Here is a 27822-nt window from a genome sequence, read left to right as displayed (position 1 = left end):
GCGCGGAAATGGAGAGAGCCCGGAGGAGGAGCCTGGCCCCAAAGCACGAAGGAGGGGGGAACAGGCATCTGAGGAATCCGCTTCAGGAGAGAGCAGGAGGGAAGGAACCCAGGGGGGCAGAAAGACCCTGCGGAAAAGGAAAGACAGGAAGAGGTGGACTAGCACAAGCCTCTTAAACTGGTGTAGAGGCGGGACCGATTCAGAGGGGACTTCAAATGTCTAGGCTAAGAGACGCGGGGCTGCGCGCCTCGGTTGTGGAACCAATAATGAACTGCAATAAACATCCTTGTATATAAGAAGAACCTGGCGTTGGTCTTTTGTGAGCTGAGACCTGAGGCAGCCCTGACATTACCCATCCCCAACAGTGTAATTCTAGCATTATGTGGGATTTGTTTTTTTTCTTTCTTGTTTGCAATAGTTTTTATTTGATTTTACAAATATAAATTTATAACAATACCAACTACATATCCACATAAGGAGATTTCTCTGAATCTTGAGACTTCCCGCCCCCCATCCTCTCCATGGGTCCTATTTTAAACTGCATATTATTTTATAATCTATATTTTGTATTTGTCCATATTGTCCATAGTGTTTGTTACATTACAAGTGAGATTAATATCCTGCTATCCTGCTAATAGGGACGCGGGTGGCGCTGTGGGGCTAAAGCCTCAGCGTCTAGGGCTTGCCGATCGAAAGGTCGGCGGTTCGAATCCCCGCGGTGGGGTGCGCTCCCGCTGCTCGGTCCCAGTGCCTGCCAACCTAGCAGTTCGAAAGCACCTTCGGGTGCAAGTAGATAAATAGGTACCGCTTACCAGCGGGAAGGTAAACGGCGTTCCGTGTGCTGCGCTGGCTCGCCAGATGCAGCTTTGTCACGCTGGCCACGTGACCCGGAAGTGTCTCCGGACAGCGCTGGCCCCCGGCCAATAGATGTGAGATGGGCGCACAAACCCCAGAGTCTGTCAAGACTGGCCCGTTCGGGCAGGGGTACCTTTACCTTTACCTTTATCCTGCTAATGTTTTCATCTGTTTACAGTGGTCACATAAATAAAATTTTCCCATTCTTTCTTGAAGTTTTTGTGTTCTTGGTTCCTGAGCTTTCCGGTCAGTTTTGTCATTTCAGTGTAGTCTAACAGCTTGGTTTGTTCATTGTACAGGATTTCTTTATTAGTTAGGAATTCTCCCCAAACTAAAATCCCCTCATACTGTTACATAATATGCTATTTCATTACCACAGGAGTCCCAGGCAAACCCTAGGCACAAACTGAATGACAAACCAGTGAAATTTCTCAGTTCTTTTTAAAAAAAATTATAATTCTACTACTTTTTGCTTTAATGCAGTTCATGTTTCTTTTTTGAGGCTCAGCTTTCAGGCCTTTCTTGACTGGGGAAGTGGGAGGGGTACATCCTTACTTATTTATACCATAGGCCTTGTATACTGTTTAATAATAATAATAAATCTCTAAGCTGTTTCCATAAAATATTCATTACAAAATAGTAAAAAAATAAGACTTTTAAAAACAGGAGACAAAATAATATCAAAATATAGATAAAATAAAAACATTTTTAAAAACAAATATTTTTACTGTTGCCAAAACGAAACAGTTTTTGACAGGGTCTGAAAACAGTATAATGATGGCACCTGCCTAATATCAATAGGTAGGGAGTTCCATATAACTTTCTGGTTTAAAATGCTAAAGTATAAACTATTGTGCAACTCTCCCCTTCCGAAAACACATATTATTTCATAGAATTGTAGAGTTGGAAGGGACCTTAACCTGCAGGAGAGCTGTGCTCACAGCTTATGCAAGACAAGATGATATGAAAGCATTTTCTGTGTTGGTAAATATCTGAAGAATAAAATATTGTCATTGCATCAGTTACGAAGGACACACACATACAGGTGTACATTTTAGGTTTCCCTTTAAAATGCATTGGCTACCTGATCCCTCTGCACTTACCTACCCTTGCATGTTTCCACCTGCAGGTACAAGTTAGCTTCAGCTTCTTAGCTGTGCAGATCATCACGATAGGAGGAGATAACTGGGTGAGTGCAAAATTTTTGGGATCAGGCTGTTGTGATTCTCTCCCTGTGCCATACAGACATTAAGCACACTTTTCCTCCCCTCCCTATGGGGCAAGGGTCTAGTGTTTTTTTTTGGGGGGGGGCAGATGCCAGATAATCTTTCCCCACAGTAAATGCTACAAAGCTGTCATGTGTGCACATAGACCAAGATTTTGTATATAACTGGTCCCAAATATTCATTTTAATCATGTCCTTAAACCAACAAGACCATCCTTAATGTTGCCATTTTATTTTATTCCATTCCATTCCATTTTATTTACTATGTCTACTTCTGTACCTTCTGTAACAAAACTGATGTACAGAAATGAAGGTGATGTTTTATTGGCACTGGAAATAAAATGACAGGGAAGCTTTCAGCTGCTTGATTTATGTGTGTCAGACCACTGTAAAAGGCACAGAAGTGGGGCCAGTAAATTTTTTGATTGCTCTGACATTAAACAGCCAGTCGATTGTCATTAAAATTACTCATGTCCAGCAGTTAAAGGGCAGTAGACAACATTCTCTCTTGGTAAAAAAACAACCCTGTTTCTGATGCTTACTGAAGAATCAAAGGGCACTCCCCAAATTGAAGAGGGGGAAAAAAGAATTACACCACATTCTATTGTTGATTGGTTTAATAAAGTGTGGACAAATGCCTTAATGAGCTAACTGACCCATTATATGGAAGAAATAAGTGTATACCATCAGTCTTCAAATGGTGGGTCAGGACTCACTCCTGGGTCATGGACTGATCTACCACCCTACAAATATATAGCAAGTAATTAAGAAATTGGTCTCTAGGTGTATGGTTGGGTTAAAGGTGTCTGAAAATGTTGACTACTACCTTAGACAGTAGACATTTGGGCATAATCCATACGCATTATTCTCACTTTTATTTTGTGCCTAATATTTTTGTATTCAGCAGTGATTCATTCTGTGCTTGTTGCTATTGTATGTAATGCACTTAAGTGTTAAGTACATTAACACCTATTTCTAGTTATATTTAATTTATTTATATTAATAATTCATGTTATAGTCTTATCCTTATATTTAATAAAACAAAAAGCAAACAAACTAGGAACTGCAATTCAGCAGCTAAAATCCCAATTGTTTCTCTTTTCTGCTAACAATTCTTAGAAATTTATTACCCCTATTTTGCACCAATTTTTGCTTTTTATGTGTTCATTATGTGTTCGTTTTCACATGTGAAATATTGGAGGCTATGGAGCAGGTCTAATTTTTCACTGCAGGGACCATAAGAACTCAAATTTAGAAGGAATGTTTTCTTTCCTTTCCAATGTTTCTTACAGAGAAGATGATGCATATAGGCAAACATAATTATTAGATCCCAACTCTACAAACAATCAAAAAGGAGATATTAAACTGGTTTGTTTGACGATTGAGTCAGACTTTGAAATTAGCCTAGATTTGAATTGTTTGCCAGTAGTATTAGCAACCTATTAATGTAAAGGTACCCCTGACTGTTAGGTCCAGTCACAGCCGACTCTGGGGTTGCGGTGCTCATCTCGCTTTACAGGCCAAGGGAGCTGGCGTTTGTCCGCAGACAGCTTCCGGGTCATGTGGCTAGCATGAGTAAGCTGCTTCTGGTGAAATAGAGCAGCGCACGGAAACGCCGTTTACCTTCCCTCCGGAGCAGTACCAACGAAGACAACAGTTTGGGACCTATGAAAGAAGAGTTGCTTCGCACATGGTTACAGGGCCATAAGCATCATTTGGCTTATTTTGTGTCAGATTTTGCTTTCAGATTCTTTTTATACACTTTTTTCCCCTACATGGTATTTTGTTGTTCTGTGCTTGAGGTTCTTCTGCCTTTCTGTGTGTGTGCTTTTTTAAAGCACAGGTGTATTTGTTATCAAGTGTTCTTACACCATATTCTTCCTTAAGCTCAAAGCTCTTTTAAGGACCTTGGACATTGCTGAGGTCCACATCTATTTAACTTCAGCAGTGATATAACAAAAGGCACTTTCTCATAATACATCCTGTAATTCTCCCTCTTTCAAAAAGTTCCCTGAGGATATAGATCATCTCAGTGGGTGGGCAGGGAATAAAATGTTTTAAAATCAACTCAGTCTTGTATGGAGAAAGACACATTTGGAGCCTGGGGAGTGAAAATATTTACAAATGTTCAATATTTTAGTCATTTTGCTGGAAGATTTTTCTTTAGATAGAAAGTATGGGATTTTTTTTAATATACCCTTACTACTTGCTTTCCATTATATTCTTTTCTTTTTCTTTTTCTTTTATTATTTTATGATATTAGCATCTTCTGTGTAGCTCGTCCTCTTTTCCAGAGGAGAATTGGGGTTATTACATCTCCTTTTTTTGCTTGTGATAATTTCACAATACCTCCCTTCTCTAAAGAAAATTATTCATTTTAATTTAATAGTAATAGTGAGAATAAAAAGCTCATGTATGTTGGACAACAAAATGAGTATTAATGTTTTGTTATAAATTATTTATCATTACAAATATTATTATTTTAGTACCCTTGTTTAAAATAGTGTGTATTATGAGATAATAACTATTGTTTAAATACTGAAACTTTTAAATAGAAAATATCTCCCCTCTTATGTCTTCTCTTCTACTTAACTAAAGGTTGTCGTGGAGACAGAAAAATCTTCTTTTGAATTTGAGTTCTTGTCATTAGATGATTTGGAGCATATGGTCATCCACATAGTCACATCTCTGAAGAAGATCTTTCCGATTTCTTCACCTGGGTAAGGGGGTTATGTAGTTTACCAAAGCCCAAGATTGTACATATATTGGAGACTTTTGAACAGGTTGGGGAACCTGTGGACCTGTATATATTGTTGGACTAAAATTTTCACCATCTCTGACCATTAACTATGTTGGCTGGAGCTGATGGAAGTTACAGCCGAACAAAATCTGGTGGGACACAGGTTCCCCAGCCTACATTAGAAGATATGGGCTGAACGCTGGTGACCAGGGCCAAACTAGTTAGATGGGTTTGGAGTGGTTATTATTATATAGCACATTAGCATGCTCAAATCAGGTACATTATCTTAAATAAAACATATAACAGGGCTAGCCACCATGGTACTGTCCAGATATTTTGTTTTGTTGTTTTTTTATAAAATTTTTATTGGTTTTACAACATTTTTAGGAAAAACAAACAAACACAAAAAGTGACAGACATACATGTATAGTTTCAAACATATTTTCATAAACCTCTTTTCTTGAACTTCCCCATACCCCCCCTCTCTGCATCCCAATGCCCATAATTCAACAAGCAACTCCCAGTTGTTACTTTCTAATCTCTGTCATCTTAATCTCTTTTATAGTCTAACCTTGTATCCCTGTACCCTTTTGCTTCTGGAAATCGCAACATTTTAGCATTCATTAAGTTTATAGTAGTCCTTAAGATAACTTTTAAATTTTCTCCATTCTTCTTCCACCGTCTCTTTTCGTTGATCACGGATTCTGCCTGTCATCTCGGCCAGTGTCATATAGTCCATCACTTTCATCTGCCATTCTTCCAAAGTGGGTAAATCTTGTGTCTTCCAATACTTTGCGATAAGTATTCTTGCTGCTGTTGTGGCATACATGAAAAAAGTTCTATCTTTCTTTGTCACCAATTGGCCGACAATGCCCAAGAGGAAGGCCTCTGGTTTTTTAGAAAAGGTACATTTAAGTACCTTTTTCATTTCATTATAGATCATTTCCCAAAAGGCCTTTATCTTCGGGCATGTCCACCAAAGGTGATAGAAAGTACCTTCAGTCTCTTTACACTTCCAACATTTATTATCGGGCAAATGATAGATTTTTGCCAGTTTGACTGGGGTCATGTACCACCTGTAAACCATTTTCATAATGTTTTCCTTTAAGGCATTACATGCCGTAAATTTAATACCGGTGTTCCATAACCATTCCCAGTCAGCTGACATAATGTTATGTCCAACATCCTGAGCCCACTTAATCATAGCCGATTTAACTGTTTCATCCTGTGTGTTCCATTTCAACAACAAGTTGTACATTCTAGATAAGTTCTTAGTATTGGGTTCTAACAGTTCGGTCTCTAGTTTTGATTTTTCCACCTGGAAACCGATTTTCCTATCCTGTTTAAAAAATTCCATTATTTGGCGATATTGAAACCAATTTTCTACTTTATGCTTCAATTTCTCCTGACTTTGTAGTTTGAATTTATCTCCATCCTGTTCTAAGATTTCCCAATACTTCGGCCATCCGACCTCCATATTGAGTTTCTTCACTGCTTTAGCCTCCACTGGTGACACCCATCTAGGGGTTTTATTTTCCAATAGATCTTTATATCTTATCCAAACATTAAATAATGCTTTTCTAACAATGTGATTTTTAAAGGCACTGTTAACTTTATCATACCAAAGATATGCATGCCAGCCAAAAGCATTGTTGAAACCTTCCAGATCCAAGATGTCCGTGTTCTCGAGGAGCATCCATTCTTTCAGCCAGCAAAAAGCTGCTGCCTCATAATACAATTTTAGGTCCGGCAGGGCAAAACCCCCTCTTTCTTTAGCGTCAGTCAATATTTTAAATTTAATTCGGGGCTTTTTGCCCTGCCAGACAAATTTCGAGATGTCTTTGTGCCACCTCTTAAAACATTCCATCTTGTCAAGAATCTGCAAGGTCTGAAACAAAAATAACATTCTAGGCAATACATTCATTTTAATTACTGCAATTCGGCCTAACATTGACAGTTTCAAATTTGACCATATTTCTAGATCTTTTTTAATTTCTGACCAACATTTTTCATAGTTGTCCTTATACAAATTCGCATTCTTAGATGTTAAATAAACCCCTAGGTATTTCACCTTCTTGACCACAGTCAAACCTGTTTCCTCTTGAAATTTCTCCTTTTCCATATCTGTTAGATTTTTCCCTAAAACTTTGGGTTTTTGCTTATTCAACTTAAATCCAGCTACCTGGCCAAATTGTTGTATTATTTCTAGGACCTTTTTCGTACTAGTGTTTGGCTCTTGCAAAGTCAATACTAGGTCATCTGCATACGCTCTTAACTTATACTGTTTAGCTCCGACCTGCACACCTTTGACCTGCTGGTCATTTCTTATCATATTCAGCAACACCTCCAGAACTGAAATAAAAAGTAATGGGGAAATTGGGCACCCCTGTCGTGTTCCTTTTTCTATCTTAAGTTCCTCAGTCACAACATTATTTACAATCAGTTTAGCTTTTTGTTCAGAATATATTGCAGCCATACCATTCTCAAAACCCTGGCCTACCCCCATCCCATGAAGATTCTTCCTCATAAAACTCCAAGAAATATTATCAAAGGCTTTCTCCGCATCCACAAAGATCAATACTGCTTTAGTGTTTATATTCACCTCTAGCTTTTCCAAAATGTCTATTACATTCCTTACATTATCTGCTAGGTGTCTATTAGGGAGAAAGCCTGCTTGGTCTCTATGAATCTTCTCCATCAAGACTCTTTTAAATCTTTTTGCCAAAATGTCTGCAAAAATTTTGTAATCCACATTAAGCAATGATATTGGGCGGTAGTTCTTAAGTTGGGTCTTTTCAGTCTCTGACTTTGGTATGAGTGAAATATATGCCTCTTTCCACGATTCAGGTGCCCTTTTTCCCTCAAGAATCTCATTACAAACTTCTCTTAGTGGTTGAGTCAGCCATTCCTTCAGCGATTTGTAGTATCTGGAAGTCAGTCCATCTGGTCCCGGAGATTTGCCCAATTGCATATTCTGAATGGCAGCCTCTATCTCTTGATCTGAGATTCTCTGGTTCAAATCCATCTTACTTTGATGAGAGATGTTTCGTAGTCCATATCTTCCAAGGAATTTATCTATATCTTCTTCATTTTGCGGGCCTTGAGTGTAAAGTTTTTTAAAATAACTTAAAAAGGAATTTCTAATTTCATTGGGTTTAGATATGTTCTTTCCATCCACCTCTAGGCTTGTAACTGTATTTAATTTCTGCCTTTTCTTCAGTTGCCATGCCAAAAGTTTACCACATTTATTTGCTGATTCAAAAGTATTTTGTTTCATTTGCTTTATCTTCCATTCAATCTCTTGGTTCATCAATTCCATATATTGTGTTTGATATAACTTGATCTCTCTTAAAATGTCCTGAGACTTTGGTTTTGTTCTTAATTTCCTCTCTCCTTCCTTTATCATTTCCAAAATCTTCTCTTTTTTCTCAGTTTGTTTTTTCCTCTTTATTGAATTTTGTTGAATCAAAAATCCTCTCATAACCGCTTTACTTGCGTCCCAGATCACTCTTTTCTCCACGTCAGTCCTCAAATTTATTTCAAAATAGTCTTTTAGGGTCTTTTGGGCCTTCGTGAGAATCTCCTTATCTCGAAAGAGGGTGTCATTCATTCTCCATCTAAATTGACCAGTTATTGTGAGTTTCATCTCCATCTTCACGGCGTTATGGTCGGAGCAAGCTTTTGGGCAGATTTCCACCTTCTTAATCTTTGGAGCCAGTCCACTAGTAACCCAGATTTGGTCAATTCTGGTCCAGGTCATCATTGCTTGGGAGAAAAAGGTTCCCTCTCTCTCCAGAGGGTTCCTTGTTCTCCAAATGTCTATCAAGTCCATATTTTCTGTCATTTCGAAAAAAGTCTTAGGGAGTCTCCCTTCTTTAGTGACTGTTAGTCTTTGTGCCTTGTCCATATTAGTGGAGACCACGCCATTCATGTCTCCCATGATTATCATATTGTAATCCAGATAGTCCGTCAAAGTTTCATGAAGTCTCTTAAAGAAGTCAGATTTGCCTTCATTTGGTGCATAAATTCCAACAACTAGAAGTTTTTCTCCTTGTACTTGTATCTCCACAGCCAGATATCTCCCTTGTTCATCTTTGAATATCATTTTTGGAGCCCATTTCTCCTTCACATATATTACCACTCCTCTCTTCTTAACTTTGTCTGATGAGATAAATTCTTGTCCTAGCCTTTTATTTGTGAGTAATCTCCTGTGGGCTCTAGTTATATGAGTTTCTTGTAGACATATCAAGTCCAGTTGTTCTCTATTCAAAATATGAAATACTTGTCTTCTCTTCAAAGGCCCATTCAGTCCATTACAATTCCAACTAAGGAATTGCAAAGCCATCTTGTTATTTTCTTAAGACTCCTCCAACAGCTCCAAGTTGTTGCTCTTCTTCTGATGGTGGTGGTTTTTGTCCAAACGAGAGATTCAGGATATCCAGTGCTCTCCTCTGTTCTGCAAGTACGTCCACAGTCCCCTTCTGTAGGTCCTCCTGGTATCTTGCCAAAAATTTGTCTTTATCTTGAATTGTCTTTATTTTCACTTTCTTTGCCTTATAGTCGAATGACAGTCCTTGTGGGAACTCCCACCTGAAACGGATAGAATTTTTCTTTAGCAAAAGAACCAAGTCCTTGTAGAAGTTTCTTAAATCCAAAATATATTTTGGGATGTCTTTAAAGATCTGTACAGCTGAATTTCCAATTTGCAAGGCCTTTTCAAAGTGTAGTCCTAATATTTTATCTCTTTCCTCCTTGGATCTGAATGTAATCAAGCAGTCTCTCGGTGTCTTTCTATCTTGCTTTTTACCCAGTCTAAAGGCAGTCGTAATTTTAAATTCGTCTTCCTCAAGGTCCCAGCAATCCACAAACTCCCGTGTCAAATATTCCACAAGGTTGTCTCTTTCATTCTCCGGAATCAGTCTTAATTTTAAATTTCTCTCTTTCCTCTGTAACTCCCACAAGGCCAAAGTTGCACCATGCTCATAGACCTTCTTGGCAAGTGGCTCTAATTTCTCCTGTGTCTCTCCGGCAGTGGCTTTTGCCTCTTCGGCAATTTGGCGCGTGGTGGCGTTTTCCTCCACCAATTTATTTATAGATTCTGTATTCTGGTTTAATCTTGCTGATATTTCTGTTAATTTTGTGTGTTCTCTGAAGTCTGTTTTGTCAAAGACTCCAGAGTTTGGTTTATCTTGAGCAAGGCCTCTGTCACAGCTTCCATAGAGACGGCTGCTCCTTTGTCTTGTCCTGTTGTTCCTGCTGATCCGGCTGTTGCGCCTGAAATTGAGCCTCTTTTCTTTGCCTGTTGCAGCTGCAGCTGTTGTTGTTGTTGTTGTTGCTTGATCTTGGCTCTTGTAACTATCTCTTCTTGTGGGCCACTCATGTCAAGGTCAATTCCCACGGGATTATTCTCCCTTGGAAAATTCCACTGTCTTAGGCCATCAAGTTTTACTTAATCCTCTAGAGGGAGCAAATCAAAATGGCCATAGAACAGGATTTCCAAATACAAAAACAAAGGAGACAGTCCAAGATGTAAAAAGAAGGAGATTAACACAGTCAAAGTCAATGTTGCTAAAAACTTATAACTTCAAATTGCCACAGTTGCCCAGTTTATACTGTTTCTTCTTATGATATACAGTGATCAGGCACTGTGGAAACTTTGTGTCAAAGTATCACTTCACAGGAAAAAGTCAGTTCAGTGTACTAACAAGGCAGACCGTTTCATGCTTTCAAATAGGTGAGATAGCAGAGGTTTTTTTCCTCCAAATAGGTCATGCAGTTGTTGGTCAGATTCACCTCCCCTCTGCCCTGCTTGCTAGAGGGGAGATCAAAGGTCTAAATGTCCGGTTTATATAATCAAAGAGCAGGTTTAAACGGATGCAAGTTTAGAGTTCCGTTGCTTTCACTTTCATGCAGTCGGGGGGAGGCAGACTTCCTTTGCTTAAATCTCCCCGTTTTTAGCCCAATTTCTAAAATTTTAAAGGGTCCCGATTATTGTCCAGCTCTTACTCACGGGAATTCAGTCCAAATTTTCTTTTCAGGAAGGAATCGGCGCTCTCCGCTTATGGCGACGCGGCTTCACTTCGCAGGCTGGGTAGCGACTCTCAGCACCGCGCTCTCTCCCGATGTCGATCCGTAGCCTTTAAAAAGGCTCTTTCACGGTACCGGGGGGGCGCGAAGGTGCCCACCGAGTCTCCTTGTTCTCAGGCTTCAGCGCCTGGGATTTTAGGGGTCCCCCGCTCGCCGTAGCGGGTAAGACCCAAACTTGCGAAGCAGTCCTTCTCCGGAGCTCGGAGGTAGGACCGCCATTAAGCGCTGGCACCGACCGGAAGTCTGGTACTGTCCAGATATTTTGGACTACAGCTTCCATCATCCTTGGCTATTCTGGCTGGGTTTGATGGGAGTTGTAGTACACAACATCTGGAGGGTGTCACATTGGTTATCCTTGCCTCACAACAACCCTTTAAATCAGGGCAGTGCTATTATGCTTCACATTGCAGGTATGAAGATGTGGGGTGAAACAGTAGAGAATGTAAGAGATAGTGATATGCCCTAAGGCTTTCCTATAGACTCATTACGTGATTTGAACAAGAGATTTATTGGCTAACAGTTCAGTCTTATATCCACTATCCTATACTAGCATCTGTTTCCCAAAAGCATCTTGTCTGAAGCATCTGTTACGCTTGAAAGGTATAGTGGAAGCTCACTGACACAGCCCATTAGGGAAAGGGACCATAGCTTTATGATAAAGCACATTTTTAGCTCATGTTTCATACCCAGATAATGCAAGAAGTGATAATGCAGTGGGCAGCCAACACTTCTTGGGCTTCATATTTTGTAAAGACTCAAGCCGATAACAGTTCTAATGAGAGGACAATAAAGTACTTGGTTGTGGATAACTACACAACATTGATCTATCTAGCTTAGTATCATCTCCACTGAGAGGCAGTGGCTCTCCAGATAATAAGCTTTGAGTCTTTCTTGGCCCTGGCTGCAAATACCAGGAGTTGAACCTGGGACTGGTTGCAGACAAAGCTTGTGCTTTACCATCTTCATCTTACAAAGCCATGGCAGACTCCAGTTAATGTATAAGCGGTGGGCAGGAATAGAGCACAGATGATATGTTGTTGAAACCAAATAGAAGCCTACAATACCTTCTTATTTCTGAGAAGGTACAATGGTCACATTTACAAGTAGTATTTGGAAACTGATTTACTGAGACTGTGCCAGGGCAATATTGTAAGAATGACAGGGTGTTACAGATCAGCACATGTTCTGGTTGAAGTTTCCAGAAGCATTTTTGGTTTAGAGATGCGTAACTGATTACCTTAAGCACCAGATGTTTCAACAGTACCAATTTATTTGTTTCTTTTAAACAAAAGAAAGGTAGGGGTACGTGAGTGGACAGTGTTGTTATATGATTTAGGCACTAGACGGCTGTGGACTTAATTAGGTGGAATCAGGAGCTTCCTGTGTCTGTCCTGATAATAATGTTTTTGTCCAACTTCCTGACCGGTGCGTCCTCTAAGCCTTCAGTGAAAAAAATGTAATTGGTTTTTCCCTTTGTTTTGAAGAAACCTACTCCAAAATGCCTCCCCCATCTTGGTCGACAGAATAAAAGCGATAACAGATTCCTTGGAAGAATTACTAAAGGAAAATCAAGGCCCATGTGGTAATCTTTATATATGAAAATTATTGGAGGAAAATATGTTGGAAGTAATTGTTGAGCCAAGCTATAGTTGTGAAGAATGTAAGAATTGTAAACTAGGGATAAGGAAATATATCAATTCTGGTTTCTCATTTTTCTCCACATTTTCACAGCTGTTTGCAATTATTGTTTTAAAAAATAATCCTCATGAAAATTCACCAGCATTTGTGTGAATTTCTACTAATATACACATTTGTTTATGTAGTTTCTCCTGATATAATGAATTTAATGTTATCTTCATTAACATATTCAATTATATGCACATTTTGTCCTAGTATATGTATTTTGTTACCCATTCCCTGGCTGGATAAGTGTACTGCAAAATTTGGAGAATGCAAATTTTGAAGGATGGCTATGTTTCTCTAATGTTTCTGAAAGTCTGAGTTAGGTAGGCTCCTCTCTGCAAAGTGAATCAAATTTCTCCCCTATACCTAGTCTAAACTAGCTTTTAAAATATGCTTACAAAAGTTTTTAGCCTTTTTAAACAAGTGAGCTACTGGGGGTCGTAGGGAAGGGGCGTATGGCTCCATCCTCAGACAGCCCACTGTTTCCTATATTGGGCGCAGAGGAAGCACAGAACTTGTTTATCCACCTGCATGCAGTTTCTTGTTGTGTGTGGCAACTAGGTGAGTGCTTAAATACAAGGCTAGTTGTTTATTATTATATAAATTATTTATTTATTTATTTATTTATTTATTTATTTATTTTTATTTTTATTTTTATTTTATACCCCGCCCTTCTGGCTGGGTTTCCCCAGCCACTTTGGGTGGCTTCCAACAAAACATTAAAATACAATAATTCATCAAATATTAAAAGCTTCCCTAAACATACAATTTAAACTAAAAGTTTAAACTAAACTAAAAGTTTAAACATATTATTAAACTGGTGGTAAAACTAAAGCTTACTTCCCTTAGAGTGCTCTAGCCTTTAAAAAATCTGACAATTCTGAATTCATATGAATTTAGCATAAGCACAGATTGGAAAATAGGGCTGCAGGGTGTGTGTGTGTGTGTGTGTGTGTGTGTGTGTGTGTGTGTTTGACCTTGGCTTCAGAAGCACAGAGTTGCTAGTAGCTGCCACTCTGGCACCCTTTCTAGGAATCATTTTATGTAGAACTTGCCCTGGACTGCAGATGCTTATGCAGCCATCTCCCTATGTGCACATATGGTCAATCTTTCCCTTGATTAAGACTGCCATCCTCTATTGGTTTACCTGGGAGTAAGCTTCACCGAACACAATAGTTATTTCCAAGTAACCTTTCATAGGATTGGTCCATAGAATATTTATATCCTGCCTTAACAATTATTGATTATCTTCATAGCTGTTCACAAAATGATAAAATATGAACCAATTTTAAACAACATCTTAAAAATGAAACACTAGAAGCAGAAGCAGCCAGACAGTAAAATGGGAGATGAAATTGCCGATAAAGCTAAGCAGCAGCATCCAATTAAGCATTATAAACCATTAAAGGTCTGGGCAAGTAGGCTGCTTTGTGCATCAGCTGTATATATGAGATGATGGTTTCTATGGTTGTGCAGCTGTCAAGTGGCCAGATGCCAAGGAGGACAGCGGGGCTCCTGTGCTATTTAAATAGTTGTAAATAAGAGAGGATTTTAGCATTGACATCTTTTTGTGACATGGTGTGGTTGTTAGGAGGGTTGAATTAGGGCTGGGGAAGCCCTGGTTTAAATCCCAACTCAGCTGTAAAACTCACTGAGAGACTTTTGGCCATTCATTCTTTCTGATGCTGCCTAACCAACCTCACAGGATTATTGTGTGGATAAACTTGACAGGGGAAAAACCATGTGCCCTGCTCTGAGCTCCTTCAAAAAAAAAGGGCAGTATAAAAATGTAAGAAATACAAGATTGATATACAGTCAAAGCACTCATAGTTCAAACATGTACAAACTTTTCAGTAGCTACATTTGCTGTTGTAACAAATGAGGTCTGTTGAGATATTTACAAATTGGAGGAATGAAGCTGGTGGCAACTGACATCTCTTCTCCACTACTGCTTTACTTTATCTCAAATGTACTCCTTTTTATAGTTTTTTCTTAATAGTTTTTTTTAATAGATCTACAGCTGTATTTTCTATTTTTGTATCCAGAAGGATTGTTGGCAGGGTTGAGGAGTGAGGAATGGGAGTGATATTACTAATGGCCCAAATATTTGATTTGGGCAAAGTATCTTCTTGGCTCAGAATATCTATATCTTGTGATTTTCCTGCATTATATAAATGTTTAAAAGTAATCACTTTTATATGGCCTGTCTTATAATTTTTGGAGTCTTCAAATACCATAATCTCTGAAATCTCTTCATCACCCATGCAAGATAGGTGTGTATTAATTGAGCTTGAGAGATAGTGGTTTACCCTAAGACCAGCTACTAAGTTTCTGGCAAAGGAGAGTTTGGATCTAGAACTTGGATCAGCCTGTAAATTCTGTTCTGCAACATGTTCTGCTAATATCCTCTCACATTTACAGGTGGGTTTTCAGAGACATATGCTGCTCTCTGTGATTACATTGGCCTCCCTTTCCAAGAGGAGATCCAGTGGGTAAGACACAAATTAGTCATTCATACCAAAACAACATGCTTAAGAATAAGACACAACTCTGTGGCAGAAAAAAAGTAATGGCCAGAAAATGCCACCATTTCCTTGTCTCCCACTGCATCAAGGAGTTTAATGTGTGCATGCACTTTTTCCAGATGGTGATTTGGCAACTCATTTGTGTCCGTATTCTCCCAGTTCCATCCTGCATGACCTGTGTACAATTTTTTTTTTTTTGTAAAGTACAGTGGTACCTTGGTTTAAGAACAGCTTAGTTATGAACAACTTGGATTAAAAACGCTGCAAACTCAGAAGTAGGTGTTTTGGTTTGTGAACTTTGCCTTGGAAGCAGAATATGTTCTGCTTCCTGTTGAGTGTGTTTCATTTGTAAATTGAGTCCCCTGCTGCTATGAGAAAGCACGCCTTGGTTTAAGAATGCTTTGGTTTAAGAACGGACTTCTGGAACCGATTAAGTTCGTAAACCAAGGTACTACTGTAGTTCTTAAGACACAGGTATGCCAAGTCTGGCTCAGCATACTGATATTAAGCTCATCATTACTCTTGAGTGGAACTCTTCTGCTTAGAGATGGCTAGGTAGTACTGTTAGCATCTTCATCATTATGTGAATTTGCCAAATGGTCTCTTACCTCCCTGCAATGTGCTAATGTATTTTATTTTTATTTTTATTTTTATTTTTATTTTTCAAGGATGTGGATAATATTTATCACAGCCAGGAATGCAGGGAGTTCAACCTGCTGGATTTCAACCACCTCCACAGCCAGTGAGTCCATATAAAAAAAATTGGGTGGGGAGTGAGAAGGGTGAAATCCATGACGTGGTATTGAAAGCTAGTCCTATGCAGATTAGACCCATTGTAGGTAATAAACATGACTAATTTAAATTCATTCATTTCAATGAGTAGGACTTCATTGAATATCACCTGATATGCAGCCATACCATACAGTGTTAAAATAGCATGAAATCAGCAGTATTCTAAGAAATTCAGGAATTCAGTCTTCCAGCTCAAGCCATGTTTATGTGTCAGTGCAAAGCTTGGCTGAGCAATGCTGTGTGCATTTGAGTTTCAAGATACTCAATGAAGCAATTGTGTGATTCCCTTCAATTCCCCTCATCTTCCCTGCATTGGCCCCAAGTGTGTCTGTCTAGAATGTAGCTGAAGACCTCCATAAGTAGGCAGGCCTCTTTTGAATCTAGATCAAATGGGGAGTTGCTGTGTTAGACCATTTTAAAATAATCTTTATTGGGTTTTTAAAAAAATAAACTGTTCTTTAAAAAAAATCAGGTGAATTGTGCCTTTTAGAGTCTAGATTTTAACTGTTTAAATTCTAAACTAATTACTTTGTTGAACTGAATAAGCTACATCTCTTGTTCTGTGCATAGTGGATTAGGATAGGTGGATGGGGCCAATGGATAGCTGAGTTGTTGAGCACCTACTTTGTATGCAGAAGGTCCCATTCCTGGTTCAATTACTGGCATCTGTAGGTAGGGCTTGGATATTTCCCTACCTGAAACCCTGAAGAGATGCTGCCATTGAATGTCTGCAATACTGAGCTAGATGGATTAATGGTACAACTCGACAGAATACATTTTCTATGTAATATTGCTTTTTCCTGTTGCAGAGATGTGGCTGTTAGTGTGACTAGCCTGTCATTGAATCAGTGGTTCACAAGGCTGTGCTGCAAGGACTTCAAACTGGTGAGTGCAGTGTGCTAGGCTTTTTGGCAAAGACTTCCCTGAGATGGACAGAAGCATAAGAACACAGGATGCAGCCTCCTTGCTGAAGCCAAGCTGGTCTGGGTCTGGTCATTGCCTGGATGGGAGACTGCATGCAAATTCCATGTATAACACCTTGAGTTCTGTGATGGAAGAAAGGCGGGATATATATAAAACAAATAAATGTAAATTGGAGAGGGATCACCAGAGAACATGCTTCACATGCAGAAGGGCCTGGGTTCAATCCCTGACACCCCCCAATTGAAAGCATCAGGTAGTATGTGATGTGAAAAGTGCCTGGAGTGGTGATGCCAGATAGAGTAGATAGTACTAGGCTAGATGGACCTGGTTTAAAAAGCATCCTTCTTAATTCTTATGATGATGACAACAACAACAACAACGATGGTTGGCATTTGTGTGGGCAGCTCACAAAAATTAATAAAATACAATATTAGAAATACAATACAAAACAATAAAAAGAATAAAAATGTGCTTCTTGAAGATTTACAGCAAAATATAAACTATAAAACTGAGACGCTCAGATTAAAAGCACTAGTTGTTTAAAAACTCTGCCTGAATAAGGTGGTGTGTGCCAGCCATCAAAAAGAGCATAAAGATGATGCCAGGCAAGCCTCTCTTGGGAGGCTATTCCATAAACATAGTGCTGTTACCAAGGAGGCCCTATCCTGGTAGCCACTGAATTTAGCAGGGGCACTTGGAACACAACCTCCGTAGGAGAAGGTAAGTTTTCAGAGTAGGGCAGGGAGAAAATCAGAATATAGAAAAGAGAATTTTACATTTTTTGTCCCATAATTTTCTGCTAGTTGTTAATATGTTATAGGGGTTAGCAATTAATATAATGTCTGTTATATCTCCCCCCCCCCAATAATTATTTACAAGTTCTTTGATAATAACTGCCTCTGCCTCTTTCATAAGTCAGAAGTAAAATGTCTTCCTGAACCTTCCCTAGCAGGGCTTCACAGTATATTTTATTCTGCCCTAGAATTTGGATATCCTGGATCAGATTCTCCATGTTCTCAGCAGATCAGTGACTCTGGAAGAGCTGGTGTTGGAAAACTGTGGCTTGAAGTTGTAAGCAGAAAAAGTCTTGAGGTTTCATTATTAATATATAGTGAATTCATAATAAATGGTGGTTGCTGTTGGGAGTGGGACACTGCATGACAACAGGTACACTTTTTTTTAACAGCATGCAACAAACAGCTTCATAATATATCAGCATGCTGTGGCAATGATCAGACCAGTTATTTAGGATTGAGCAAAATATCCAGCAAAAGAATTAGGGATGTTATGCAATCTTAGTTGATTAATGAAATGAGTTTAAATGCATGTCGTAAACCAGTCTTCACCAACCAGGTGCCCTCCATATGTTTTGGACTGCAACTCCAGCCAGCATGGTCATACACAGTTGTGATTTAAAAGATCCAGAAGGCACTGCAAAATCCTGCGGAAGATGGACAGCATTGTGCCAGTCACACACAAAGTGGCAGATAAACACCAGTTTAAGATACAAGTGCAGCACAGTATACAGCTTGAACAGTATACAGATTGGAAAAACGAATACTTAAAGCTATGAATAGGAATGTGTCAGGAGTAGAGCATGAGTTCTAAGCTCTGCCACTTAATTGTCTCCATGCCTCCTGCTTTGGTAACCAGAACTATTTCTGATCTTTTCTTCCAAGAGAAGAACTCAAGAAGACTTGAGTAGGAGTTTGTGCTGCACACATGTGGGTGTAAAAAGATCCTCATGGGCATCCCACCAGAACATTTTCAGTCAGATTGACTTTGACCTTCAGTATGGGCTAAATTTGCAAACCATGCACCAGTCAGTAGGCAGGTCCGGAAGTTCATATTTTGGTCATAATGTTGAGTGTCCCACCAACCTCTGGCAAGTTTAGGATGCTACCAGGTTGCCCCCTAATCTTGGAACTGGAATGGGCGTCATGGATCATCCTCACCATTGTGCTCCACTTAACATATCTAAAGGGATGGTTCCCCTCCCCAGTCTCAAGGTCAGGAGGAGACCTTAGCAACACAGAACCAAAATAGAGCTGGGACTTGCTTCAGGCTGGGGCTTGCTTCCATGCAATGTGTTTCCAGTGATGAGTTCTCCATATCATGCTCCTTGGCTGGAGTTGAGAGGAGAATAAGGAATTGTTCCTGATCTTGCACTGTGCAGCACAAAATCAGGAACAAGGTATCAACCCTTGGGAGAGGAGCAAGTTCTTAGTGACCACAGATGTTTGGTTGGCACAAAGGGAAGTCAAAATGTGTGAGGTACTATTATTTTCATCTGTGGGCTTGTTACTGTGTGAAATCTTTTCCCCTTGCAGTGATTTTGCTCAACGGATGGCCCAGGTGCTTCACAATAATCCAAGCAATACTTTAAACATGCTTAATCTTTCTGGAAACCTGCTTGAGGACCGAGGTAGTGCAATTTCTGATCTCTTGGCCAATATTGCATAGTAGTGACTTGTGTGTTCTGGCCATAATAATAAACTTGGTTCACTGTCTTCACTGGCGGAGGAAGAGGAGTGCGGGGGGAGTGCACCGCCCCCGGCAGCGCGATTCCAGTAAGGTGCCATTGCGGCTGCCCCCAGCCTGCACTAGGCGCCACGCCCCTACAGGTGGCATGCCCTGCCCCCAGGACGTGCGGACAGTGCACCCCACCCCCAGGACATGCGCCAGCCCCACCCCTGCCTGCTCAATGCACCCCGGTGCTGGAGCATGAAGCTCCGCCACTGACTGTCTTAACTATTTACTTGGTTGCTCTATTTTTTGGCTACATCCTCCTGCTGCAGTTACCTAGGTATAGAGAATCTCATTTGTTTCTGCCTTTAGAACTTTCAATTACTAAAGTTGCATTCTCTGCCCTGATAGAAAAGAGGCCTTTCCAAGTCTTCAATTAGTTTGAGTGCTTCAGCTATTATAAATATGGTCTTTTAATTTGTTAAGTGATTCACCATCTTTACTATGTGTGTTTGACCTTACAGTAGCCCTATGAGGTAGGTGACCATCAGTCTCCCTTTACCAATGGGGAGCTAAGGCTGAGAAATTCGTTTTAAATCCCTACACTGAAGAAGAGGTTGGATTTGAATGTTGGTCCAAGATTAGCTCTGGCCCACACTGGCTTAAGCAGTAAGATTAACTTGGGGAACAGGAGTGAATTTGTTAAACAAATAGCATTTAGTGTGTAATTGCTGCGTGTCATTCATTCACCTTGGGGAAAATTTGCATCACGATATCATCACCCAATCATTATATAGTCCTGTGTTTTCCTAGTGCTGCTTCCATCTTTTGTAGAATTTCTCCAAGTCTAGATTGCTTTTGTGCTTCTTTTTCAGTATTTCCAAGTGGCATGGTTGCAAAATGTGTATTGATACATTGGGCAGGTAGACTTTTCCCCCACTTGGCAAACTTTGACTATTACTTTTCAAGTGGTCATCATATTATCACTGTTCCTCTTTATTTATAATTGTTCTTTTAGTTAGCACTAAAATGCTACTATCCTATTTTTATATATAACTAAAACTCCCATCAGCCCCAGCCAGCATGGCCAACGGTAAGGGATAACAGGAGTTGTAGGCTGACAGTATCCTGAGGGCCCAAGCTGAGGAAGCAATCTTAAATAAAAGAGTATTTTTCTAAAACTCCCCACTGCCTTACTAGTTGCCACCATTTTATCAATGTGCTGTCCTGCCCCCCAATTTAAAATACTTCTGATCTAAAAACTTTGTCTAAGAGCCATCTGGAACATCTGTATATCAAAACCTTTTTTTAAAACAAATCATGACATCTCACAGGTAATTACTCTTAAATGAACGAATACCATGGTTCAAATTAAATTATTGATCAGAAAAAAATGTAAAAAAAAATGATGGGTTATTTTCTAGCCCATCTATGTAGATGAAGCATAGTAGGATGCATACAGAAAAATTACAATACCCCCACCGCCACCCAAGTTTTGTGGAAAGTTGATTGTTGCAATGCCACTTGTAGTTTACTATGGTAGAAGAATTCTTGGGTGGTACTAGGAACTGCCTGCCTAGAAGCACCACTGAAGTACTGGTACATGGCAGTACAATTGCATTCTATGTCTACTTAAGGGTTCTGTTCTCTCTTTAGGTATAATTGCTCTGAGCCAGAACTTAGAGCAAAGCATCAAGGGCTTCCAAAGCTTGAACTTTGCTAGGACCTCCTTGACTCCAAAAGGTACAGGGGGAAACAGTTAGTCCATGGTTGAAGGGTTTGGGGTAGTGGTACTGTTTTAGGATGCTGTATTAGGATGGCATTAGCACAGCAGAGAGAACTGAAATCTAAATCTTCATCTGTGGTATCTATTTATAGTATCTTTATTGTAGTGTCATTATTAATGTTATCTTGCTGTGAGATTTATTGCAGTGATTAGATTTTTTGCCTTCATTCTTCCATATTAATGTTTTATTAGTTCTATTAAATACTGGTTCATATTCCTTTTTTAATAAAATAAATATACATTGCCTGTTTTCTTCACTGCATGGATCCAGGGCTGGCCAAAGCAAAATGTAAATTAAAAAATCCAGCACGACACCTCCAAAGCCTTGATATAGTTAAACAAGCTGATAACTAAAAAAAACCAACCATACAATTTCTGTTCTTTAATGGCACTGGGACCAGCTCAAGAACTTTTTTACCTGAGAGGGAACAAAAACAGCATGCCCCATGGGTACAGCCAAGTAAAAGTGTATAGGAGCCAAGACTGACTACTTGTGGCAGAAAATCCCTTAAATGCCTCTTACCAGGAGGGAAAATACAATAATTCCAACTTAAAGTAAGAAGTTGCTGACCTTTCATGACATCAAAAATCAGTTGACTGAGGTGAGGTAGCCACCTCACTCTACCTAATGGTAGAGCCAGCCCTTTAACAGGGTCACTTGATGGAAGACCTGCATGTACCAGTTGTTGATATTTAACAAATCTATAAATTGCATTGGAGCATATCATGCAACTGTGCTTATCTAGCTGAAGGAATGCTTTCTCACTTCAGGTAAAGATTTAGTTCTCTGTACATACCAAATTTCACCAGTCAATGTCAGAATCTGAGCTAAGCAAGGCCAACCTTGCAAATGAAACAGTTGCCCTCCACCTTCCTCTATGTAACTTGGCACTTGCATCCTTAACACCTCTTTGTGATTTCTCTTGCCTGCCAGGAATGTTGGCCCTTTGCCAATCTCTAGGCTCCAATAGACTATACAGAACTACTCTGTACCACTTGGACCTTTCTGGGAACCCAGGGAGCCTGGCCACTGAAGGTGCAGACGTGAGTATTCATGGCCCCTGGAAACTGTGTAGCAGGTGTGTTTTGCCTTCTGTTTCAGACACAGACAGGGACTCAAAGTTTGCTCCTTAGCCCCAATTTTGCTGTTTTGGAATTACAGTCTTTAAAAATCAATGCATCAAGGTTTCATTTGCTTTTGCATTTCTGCAGAAGCTAATGAAATAACAGAGTCAACAATGCTGTTCTGGAGCAGTTGTCTCTTTGCAGGAAGAGTTTTCTGGGCCTTTCACCTTCTCTTCCCAAAACTTAACTTATCTTGCTGTCTTGTCCCACAAGACCTGTCGCTGCTAAAATATTCTGTGTTAGTTCACAAGCTTTAAGTTGTGTCATCACCAGGCAAAGTCATTGGATAGTTTAAGTGGCTCAAGGGGTCACTTTTGCTGGTGATTCAGGGCTTTAAAGGTGAACAGCTCAGAAGCATAGAGGTAAACAATGAAGATATTTTTGTTCTATTCACTTTTATACACTTTCATTTGTTTTTTTACATTGAAGTTTTATTGAGTTTAGTTTTAATGATACAGTATATTGTTTGTTAGATTATACACCATTTAGATTTTTCTGAAATATTAAGCAGCTTATAGATGCTTTTAAATAAGGAACTGAGTCATGTTCTATCTAGAAAGCTCCAGATATTAGTTTAGCAGCGGCTTTTAGGCCTGTTGGAGCTTCTGGATAGTTTTCAAAGGCAGCTCTAGAGTACATTAAAGAAATGCTTGCGGTGGACCTTGCTGTCTTACAACAGCCGCATTGCAATTTTCTTTCTCAACAAGTAAGTCCTCTCTCTCTCTCTCTCTCTCTCTCTCTCTCTCTCTCTCTCTCTCTCTCTCTTTCTTTCTTTCTTTCTCTCTCCCCTTTCAGGGCTTGTTTTCTTTCCTGGGTCAGCCAAATGCTTTAGGTCACCTTGATCTCTCTGGGACAGCCTGCGCTTTGGATGTGGTGAGCACCTGGCAGCTGCTGCTATTTCTTATTCTTAAGCATGTTGTACCATGTCATTTTCCCGGAATGAGGACCCTGTATTATTGTGCTGTCACGAGTGAAGTTCCTTTAAAATGAGTCAGACCCTTAGTCCACTTAACCAAGTACTGACTACTCTCACTGGCAGTGGCTGTTTCTATTTGAAAATGGAGTTTGCTAGTTATTTTCTTTGTTAAAACATTGAGATCCTGCCCTTCTGTTGCAAAAATAAACAAAATCGATACTATCACTCTGGACAGCTTACAACATTCAAAATTTACAATTTCATAAAACAGCAATATAAAACCCTCAGCCAAAATGACTGAGACTACATACATGATATATTTTTAAAGCACATTCATACCACATTTCCCAGTTCAAAGAATTCTAGGCACTGTAGTTTGTTAAGGGTTGTTGAGAATTGTAACTATGTGAGAGGTAAACCACAGTGCCAATAATTATTTGAGGGGAAGAATGTGCTTCAAATGTGCTTTAAAGGTATAGCATGTGACCATAGCCTGAGTCAACAGTTAAATCCAAAATATAAAACTGTTTATGGAACCCAGTGGCACTCTCAGAATTCCAAAGGTGACCATGAGCTTCTTTTGCTTTGTTTTCCGCAGTTGTCTATGACCTTTTCCTCCTCTGTCCCCAGCTTTTTGATGCCTTGGGTGCTGGTTACTGTGAAAGCCTAATCCACCTGAACTTATCCAAGAACGTTTATACACACAAGTAAGAGCTTGGTGTGCTTTCCCTGCACCTTTCTAGCAGGCTACTTGGGAGCAGTTGCATATTATGCCAGCCTGCAGTTTTATTTTATTTATTTATTTCACTAGATTTATGTACCATAAAACCTCAAATTGGTGTACAAGAAGACAACATGGTATAAAAGTTGGTAGAGCTTTTAAACTGAGCTTTTAAAAAAATCCATAAACCATTGTGATTTTGGGCAAGAGCCTGAAAATATGCATGTGAAGCTCTTTTGTTCAGTGGATTTCTAGGGTAATGACTTATGGTACTTCCTGATAGCCTAGTCCAGATGTCTAAACCTGACTTGGCTCCTGCTTCACATAAAGAATCTGCATTGCTCCTGAATTCAAGTTTAGGTGCTGTTCTTGTGTTGAGTGGCAATCGTGCACATTCTTATGACTTTGGTTGCAAGATCTTGGCAGAGGATTACATTTCCAAATCAAGCTTTTGACTATGAAGATTTCGTGGTGGAGTGGGTTCAGTCTCCCCTAAGGTCTTGGGACAGTCTACCCAAGTCTCCTCTGACAATCACCTACTTTTAAGGGGATGCTATGTGATTAGGGGAGCTAGTTGACTCATTTCAGCTGTCTGAGCCAGGCAGGGGAGCTGTCCAGTCAGTCAGAGGACCTAGTCCTGAGCCAGGGAAAAGAGCTGAGCAGAATACTGCTTTGCTATGAACAGGTCTTCCAGCTAGCAGCAGAGGGTTTAATTACTCAGCCTGCTTGTCCCACCCTTCCTGGGGTGCTAATGGGATCATGACCCAGACTGTTTTTCCTCTTTTGACATGGGATGCCTTGTTCAGCCAAGTGAGCACAGTAGCATCAGGACTAAGCTTCATTTTGGACTTTCTGCCTTTACTGTTCCTTAGGACCCCATGGAGGGTCCAGAGTTAAGGGATGAGTCCAGTTAGGCCATATCAGGTCTCACAAGTCTGCAGTTACCCTGGATGGAATATTGTGGAGGTGGTATGAGTGTTAGTGTTCCTTTTGGGTTCCTTGTCTCCCTTGGTCCTGGGATTCATGGTGACATCATAGGAACATAGGAAGCTGCTTTATACAGAGTCAGACCATTGGTTTAGCTAGTTCAGTATTGTCTATGCTGTTTTCTTCAGGTTATCAGACAGGGAACCTTTTCAGCCCTACCTGGCAATGCTGAGGATTGAATACAGGGCCTTCTGCATGCAAAGCAGCTGTTCTGCCACTGAGCTATGGCCCTTCCCTTCATCCTCCTCTTGTGAGGAGGTATTTTCTGATCCAGTTCCAGGGGTCTGTGCGTCCTGATACCTGCCCATAGAACTTAAGTTACTGCACTTCTTTTCAGAAAGAACAGTGATGTTCCTGTTGGAATCAGCAATTTCTTCAGCAAAGCCTCTGCTCTCCAACATGTTTCATTGGCTGGAACCAAGTTACCAACAGAGGCTTTGAGGTGAGGGGTAAATTGTTGTTTTTAGCTGGCTCCCATTAGGGAGGGGGAGAGAGAGAGACAATATTGAATGTGATCTGGATTCAAGTCCCATATCTGCCATAGGTTGTTGTAGTCTTGTGTAATTCATTGTTGTTCCAGCTTTGGTTCCTCGTTTGTAAATAAGTGATTTATATTGAAGAACTACTATAAGGATGAAAATAACCTTTGAATGCCGTGATGAACAGCAAATTATTGTGATGGGAATACACCAAGACATTCTCCAGGCTTACACTCTCTTCCCTTCTCATTCTTTGGTGTAGCTGCAAGGAATTCAGAAGCTTCCACTTCCATTTTTGATGACACATCACTTGTCATGCCATCTAAATCAAACTAACTGTGGCTAATCTTTTTTGGCTTGTTTGGGGGGGGGACCAACTTCACACCAACCATCGCTAATGAAGCTGGCTTGTTTCAATCAACCATAGTTAAAATTAACCACAGTTTAGGGTTCTGAAGTAATTGGAAATAAAACTTCCAATCTCCTCCTTACAGCTGCACTGCAAGAGGAGAGAAGAGGAGGGGGAGAGAAGTACATGAGCTCTGGAGGAGGTTAGGCTCATTCTCATAACACTAAACTGTGGGTTAGTGTTTCATCTGAATACAGCCAATATGAGCAAGTAAATATGAGAAGGTAACTAATAATAATATCAAAAGAAGAAAAATTGCTGGACAGGCACAGAAAGGTATACTTGACTATTTCTTAGCTGAGTGGGCATGAAGGAATGAGGCATAATCAAGATGAATTCCGTAACACACACATTAATTTATGGATTTGCCACAGAATGCATAAAGGGGGGGTTGACAAATCCATTGAGAAGGAAACAAATCCATGGGGTTTGTTTGGAATCTCCATGGTTAGAGGCAGCCTATCACTGAATACCAGCTTGCTGGAAGGCAACAGCACAGGGTGGCTGTTGTACAGTGCTGGACTAGCTGAACTTTTGATCTGATCCAACACAAAGTAATTCTTACCCTTTTGGGGTTCAAAGAAGCAAAGTGGTGAGCTATTAGGGATTAAATGAAGCATTTTGGGATGGAGTCAAATCTATAGTGGAGGGGGTGAAGATGCAGAACCAGGTTCCCCCCATGACAACCTGACAGTTAGAGCTGCTCCCTACAGTGGCGAAGCTTCATACTCTGGCACTGGGGGGCGGAGAGCAGGCAGGGGCAGGGCTGGCACATGTCCTGGGGGTGTGGCACCCCGCGCAGGCGGGGGGGGCAGCCACGATGGCACCCTACCAGGATCGCGCTGCCAGGGGCAGTGCGCTCTCCCCGCACTCCTCTTCCTCCACCAGTGGCTTGTTTCCTTTCTGGTTTGTTACAGAGCTTTGCTGCAGGCCTTGGCATATAACCACCGATTGAGTAGTCTCCACCTGGACCTCAGTAGCTGTGAGGTAAGAAGGGACACCCCTCCCCCCAAAAGTGTACCTAATAAAATTTGCTAGAGAGGTTTGAAGAACATGTAGGCAAAGGGGCAGATGATATGAAGTTTGTGTTACAGTTATCTGAGACATGGTTCATTTCTTATGAATCAGATTTAATATTAACCAAGGTGAAAATACCATTTTAGGTGATGCACTAGGTAAAAATTCAGTAGCAGCCAAAATTCAGTACCTAGCAGCTGAAAGGACTATTTCCTCGGATAATAAATCACTAGATTCATGTGGTTTAAGGTTCTCTTTTTCTAGCTTAGGTTTCCACTGCTGAATGGCTAAATCCAGTATTTTCCAAGTCATACAAAAAGTAAATGTAGCCGTTTTGGCTTACTAGACTTGATGACTATATCAGAGGTGGCATGAATACCAGTTGCTGGGAATCAACAGTGGAAGAGGGCTATTGCCCTGTTGCCCTGCTTGTGGGCTTCTCAGAGGCATGCATGTGGTTGACCACCATGAGAAATGGGATGTTGGACTATTTAGGTATTTGATCTAATTCAGCAGGGCTCTATTTAATGTTCTTAATAAATATTGCCAATAAAAATTGACACCTCAGCATATCAAAACCAAGAAATCAAAATAGCTCTGATCTGACAGAGTTGTTCTTATTTTTTTATGTTCTTACTATTTTTGAATATGTATGAATTGTCTTCATATTAAAGCTGAAATCAGCAGGTGCCCAGGTGATCCAGGATCTTGTTTCAGATGCCAGCTCAATCAAGGAGTTGAATTTATCCGACAATGGTAAGTCTATCAGTTCCTTAGACGGCCTCTGTCCTTAAGACTGAGGGAGACTGTGTGCTCTCTAGCTCTGTGTGTCCCCTTCCTTGCCAATCTAGGCTTATCTGAATAATACATACTCTGTATTAGATTAGGATCTGTGGGTGGTCTTTTCTTTGTGGTATGTTAAAAGTTCTCAGCCACGTTTAACATACCATAAAGGGGCCTGATGCATATCCCACCAAAAGAGCAAACACACCAAAAGAGCACACCAATTAGAATCAAGGTCTTTGCTGGTTTACTGGAATCTAAAGCAAAAGTAGGTAACCTTTGGCCCTCCAGATGTTGGACTA

General features: G+C 40.2%; 1 protein-coding gene across 3 annotated transcripts in view; it reads left to right on the top strand.

Annotated features, from left to right (window-relative positions):
• CARMIL2 (capping protein regulator and myosin 1 linker 2) overlaps window positions 1–27822 on the top strand; it is a 74276-nt gene that overhangs the window by 5703 nt on the left and 40751 nt on the right. For all 3 annotated transcript variants that reach the window (XM_081202386.1, XM_081202388.1, XM_081202387.1), the window contains 15 exons: window positions 1985–2044; window positions 4679–4800; window positions 12392–12489; window positions 15012–15082; window positions 15784–15857; window positions 16717–16792; window positions 17814–17902; window positions 19162–19256; window positions 20954–21040; window positions 22018–22127; window positions 23004–23081; window positions 23755–23831; window positions 25170–25274; window positions 26638–26707; window positions 27412–27493. In XM_081202386.1, coding sequence (XP_081058512.1) covers window positions 1985–2044; window positions 4679–4800; window positions 12392–12489; window positions 15012–15082; window positions 15784–15857; window positions 16717–16792; window positions 17814–17902; window positions 19162–19256; window positions 20954–21040; window positions 22018–22127; window positions 23004–23081; window positions 23755–23831; window positions 25170–25274; window positions 26638–26707; window positions 27412–27493 — 1294 coding nt within the window. The remainder of the gene's footprint in view (window positions 1–1984; window positions 2045–4678; window positions 4801–12391; window positions 12490–15011; window positions 15083–15783; window positions 15858–16716; window positions 16793–17813; window positions 17903–19161; window positions 19257–20953; window positions 21041–22017; window positions 22128–23003; window positions 23082–23754; window positions 23832–25169; window positions 25275–26637; window positions 26708–27411; window positions 27494–27822) is intronic.

Source organism: Podarcis bocagei (assembly GCF_964188305.1).
Source record: "Podarcis bocagei genome assembly, chromosome: 7".
In the NCBI taxonomy this organism is placed as follows: Eukaryota; Metazoa; Chordata; class Lepidosauria; order Squamata; family Lacertidae; genus Podarcis; species Podarcis bocagei.
This window is presented reverse-complemented; position numbering and strand designations above follow the sequence as displayed.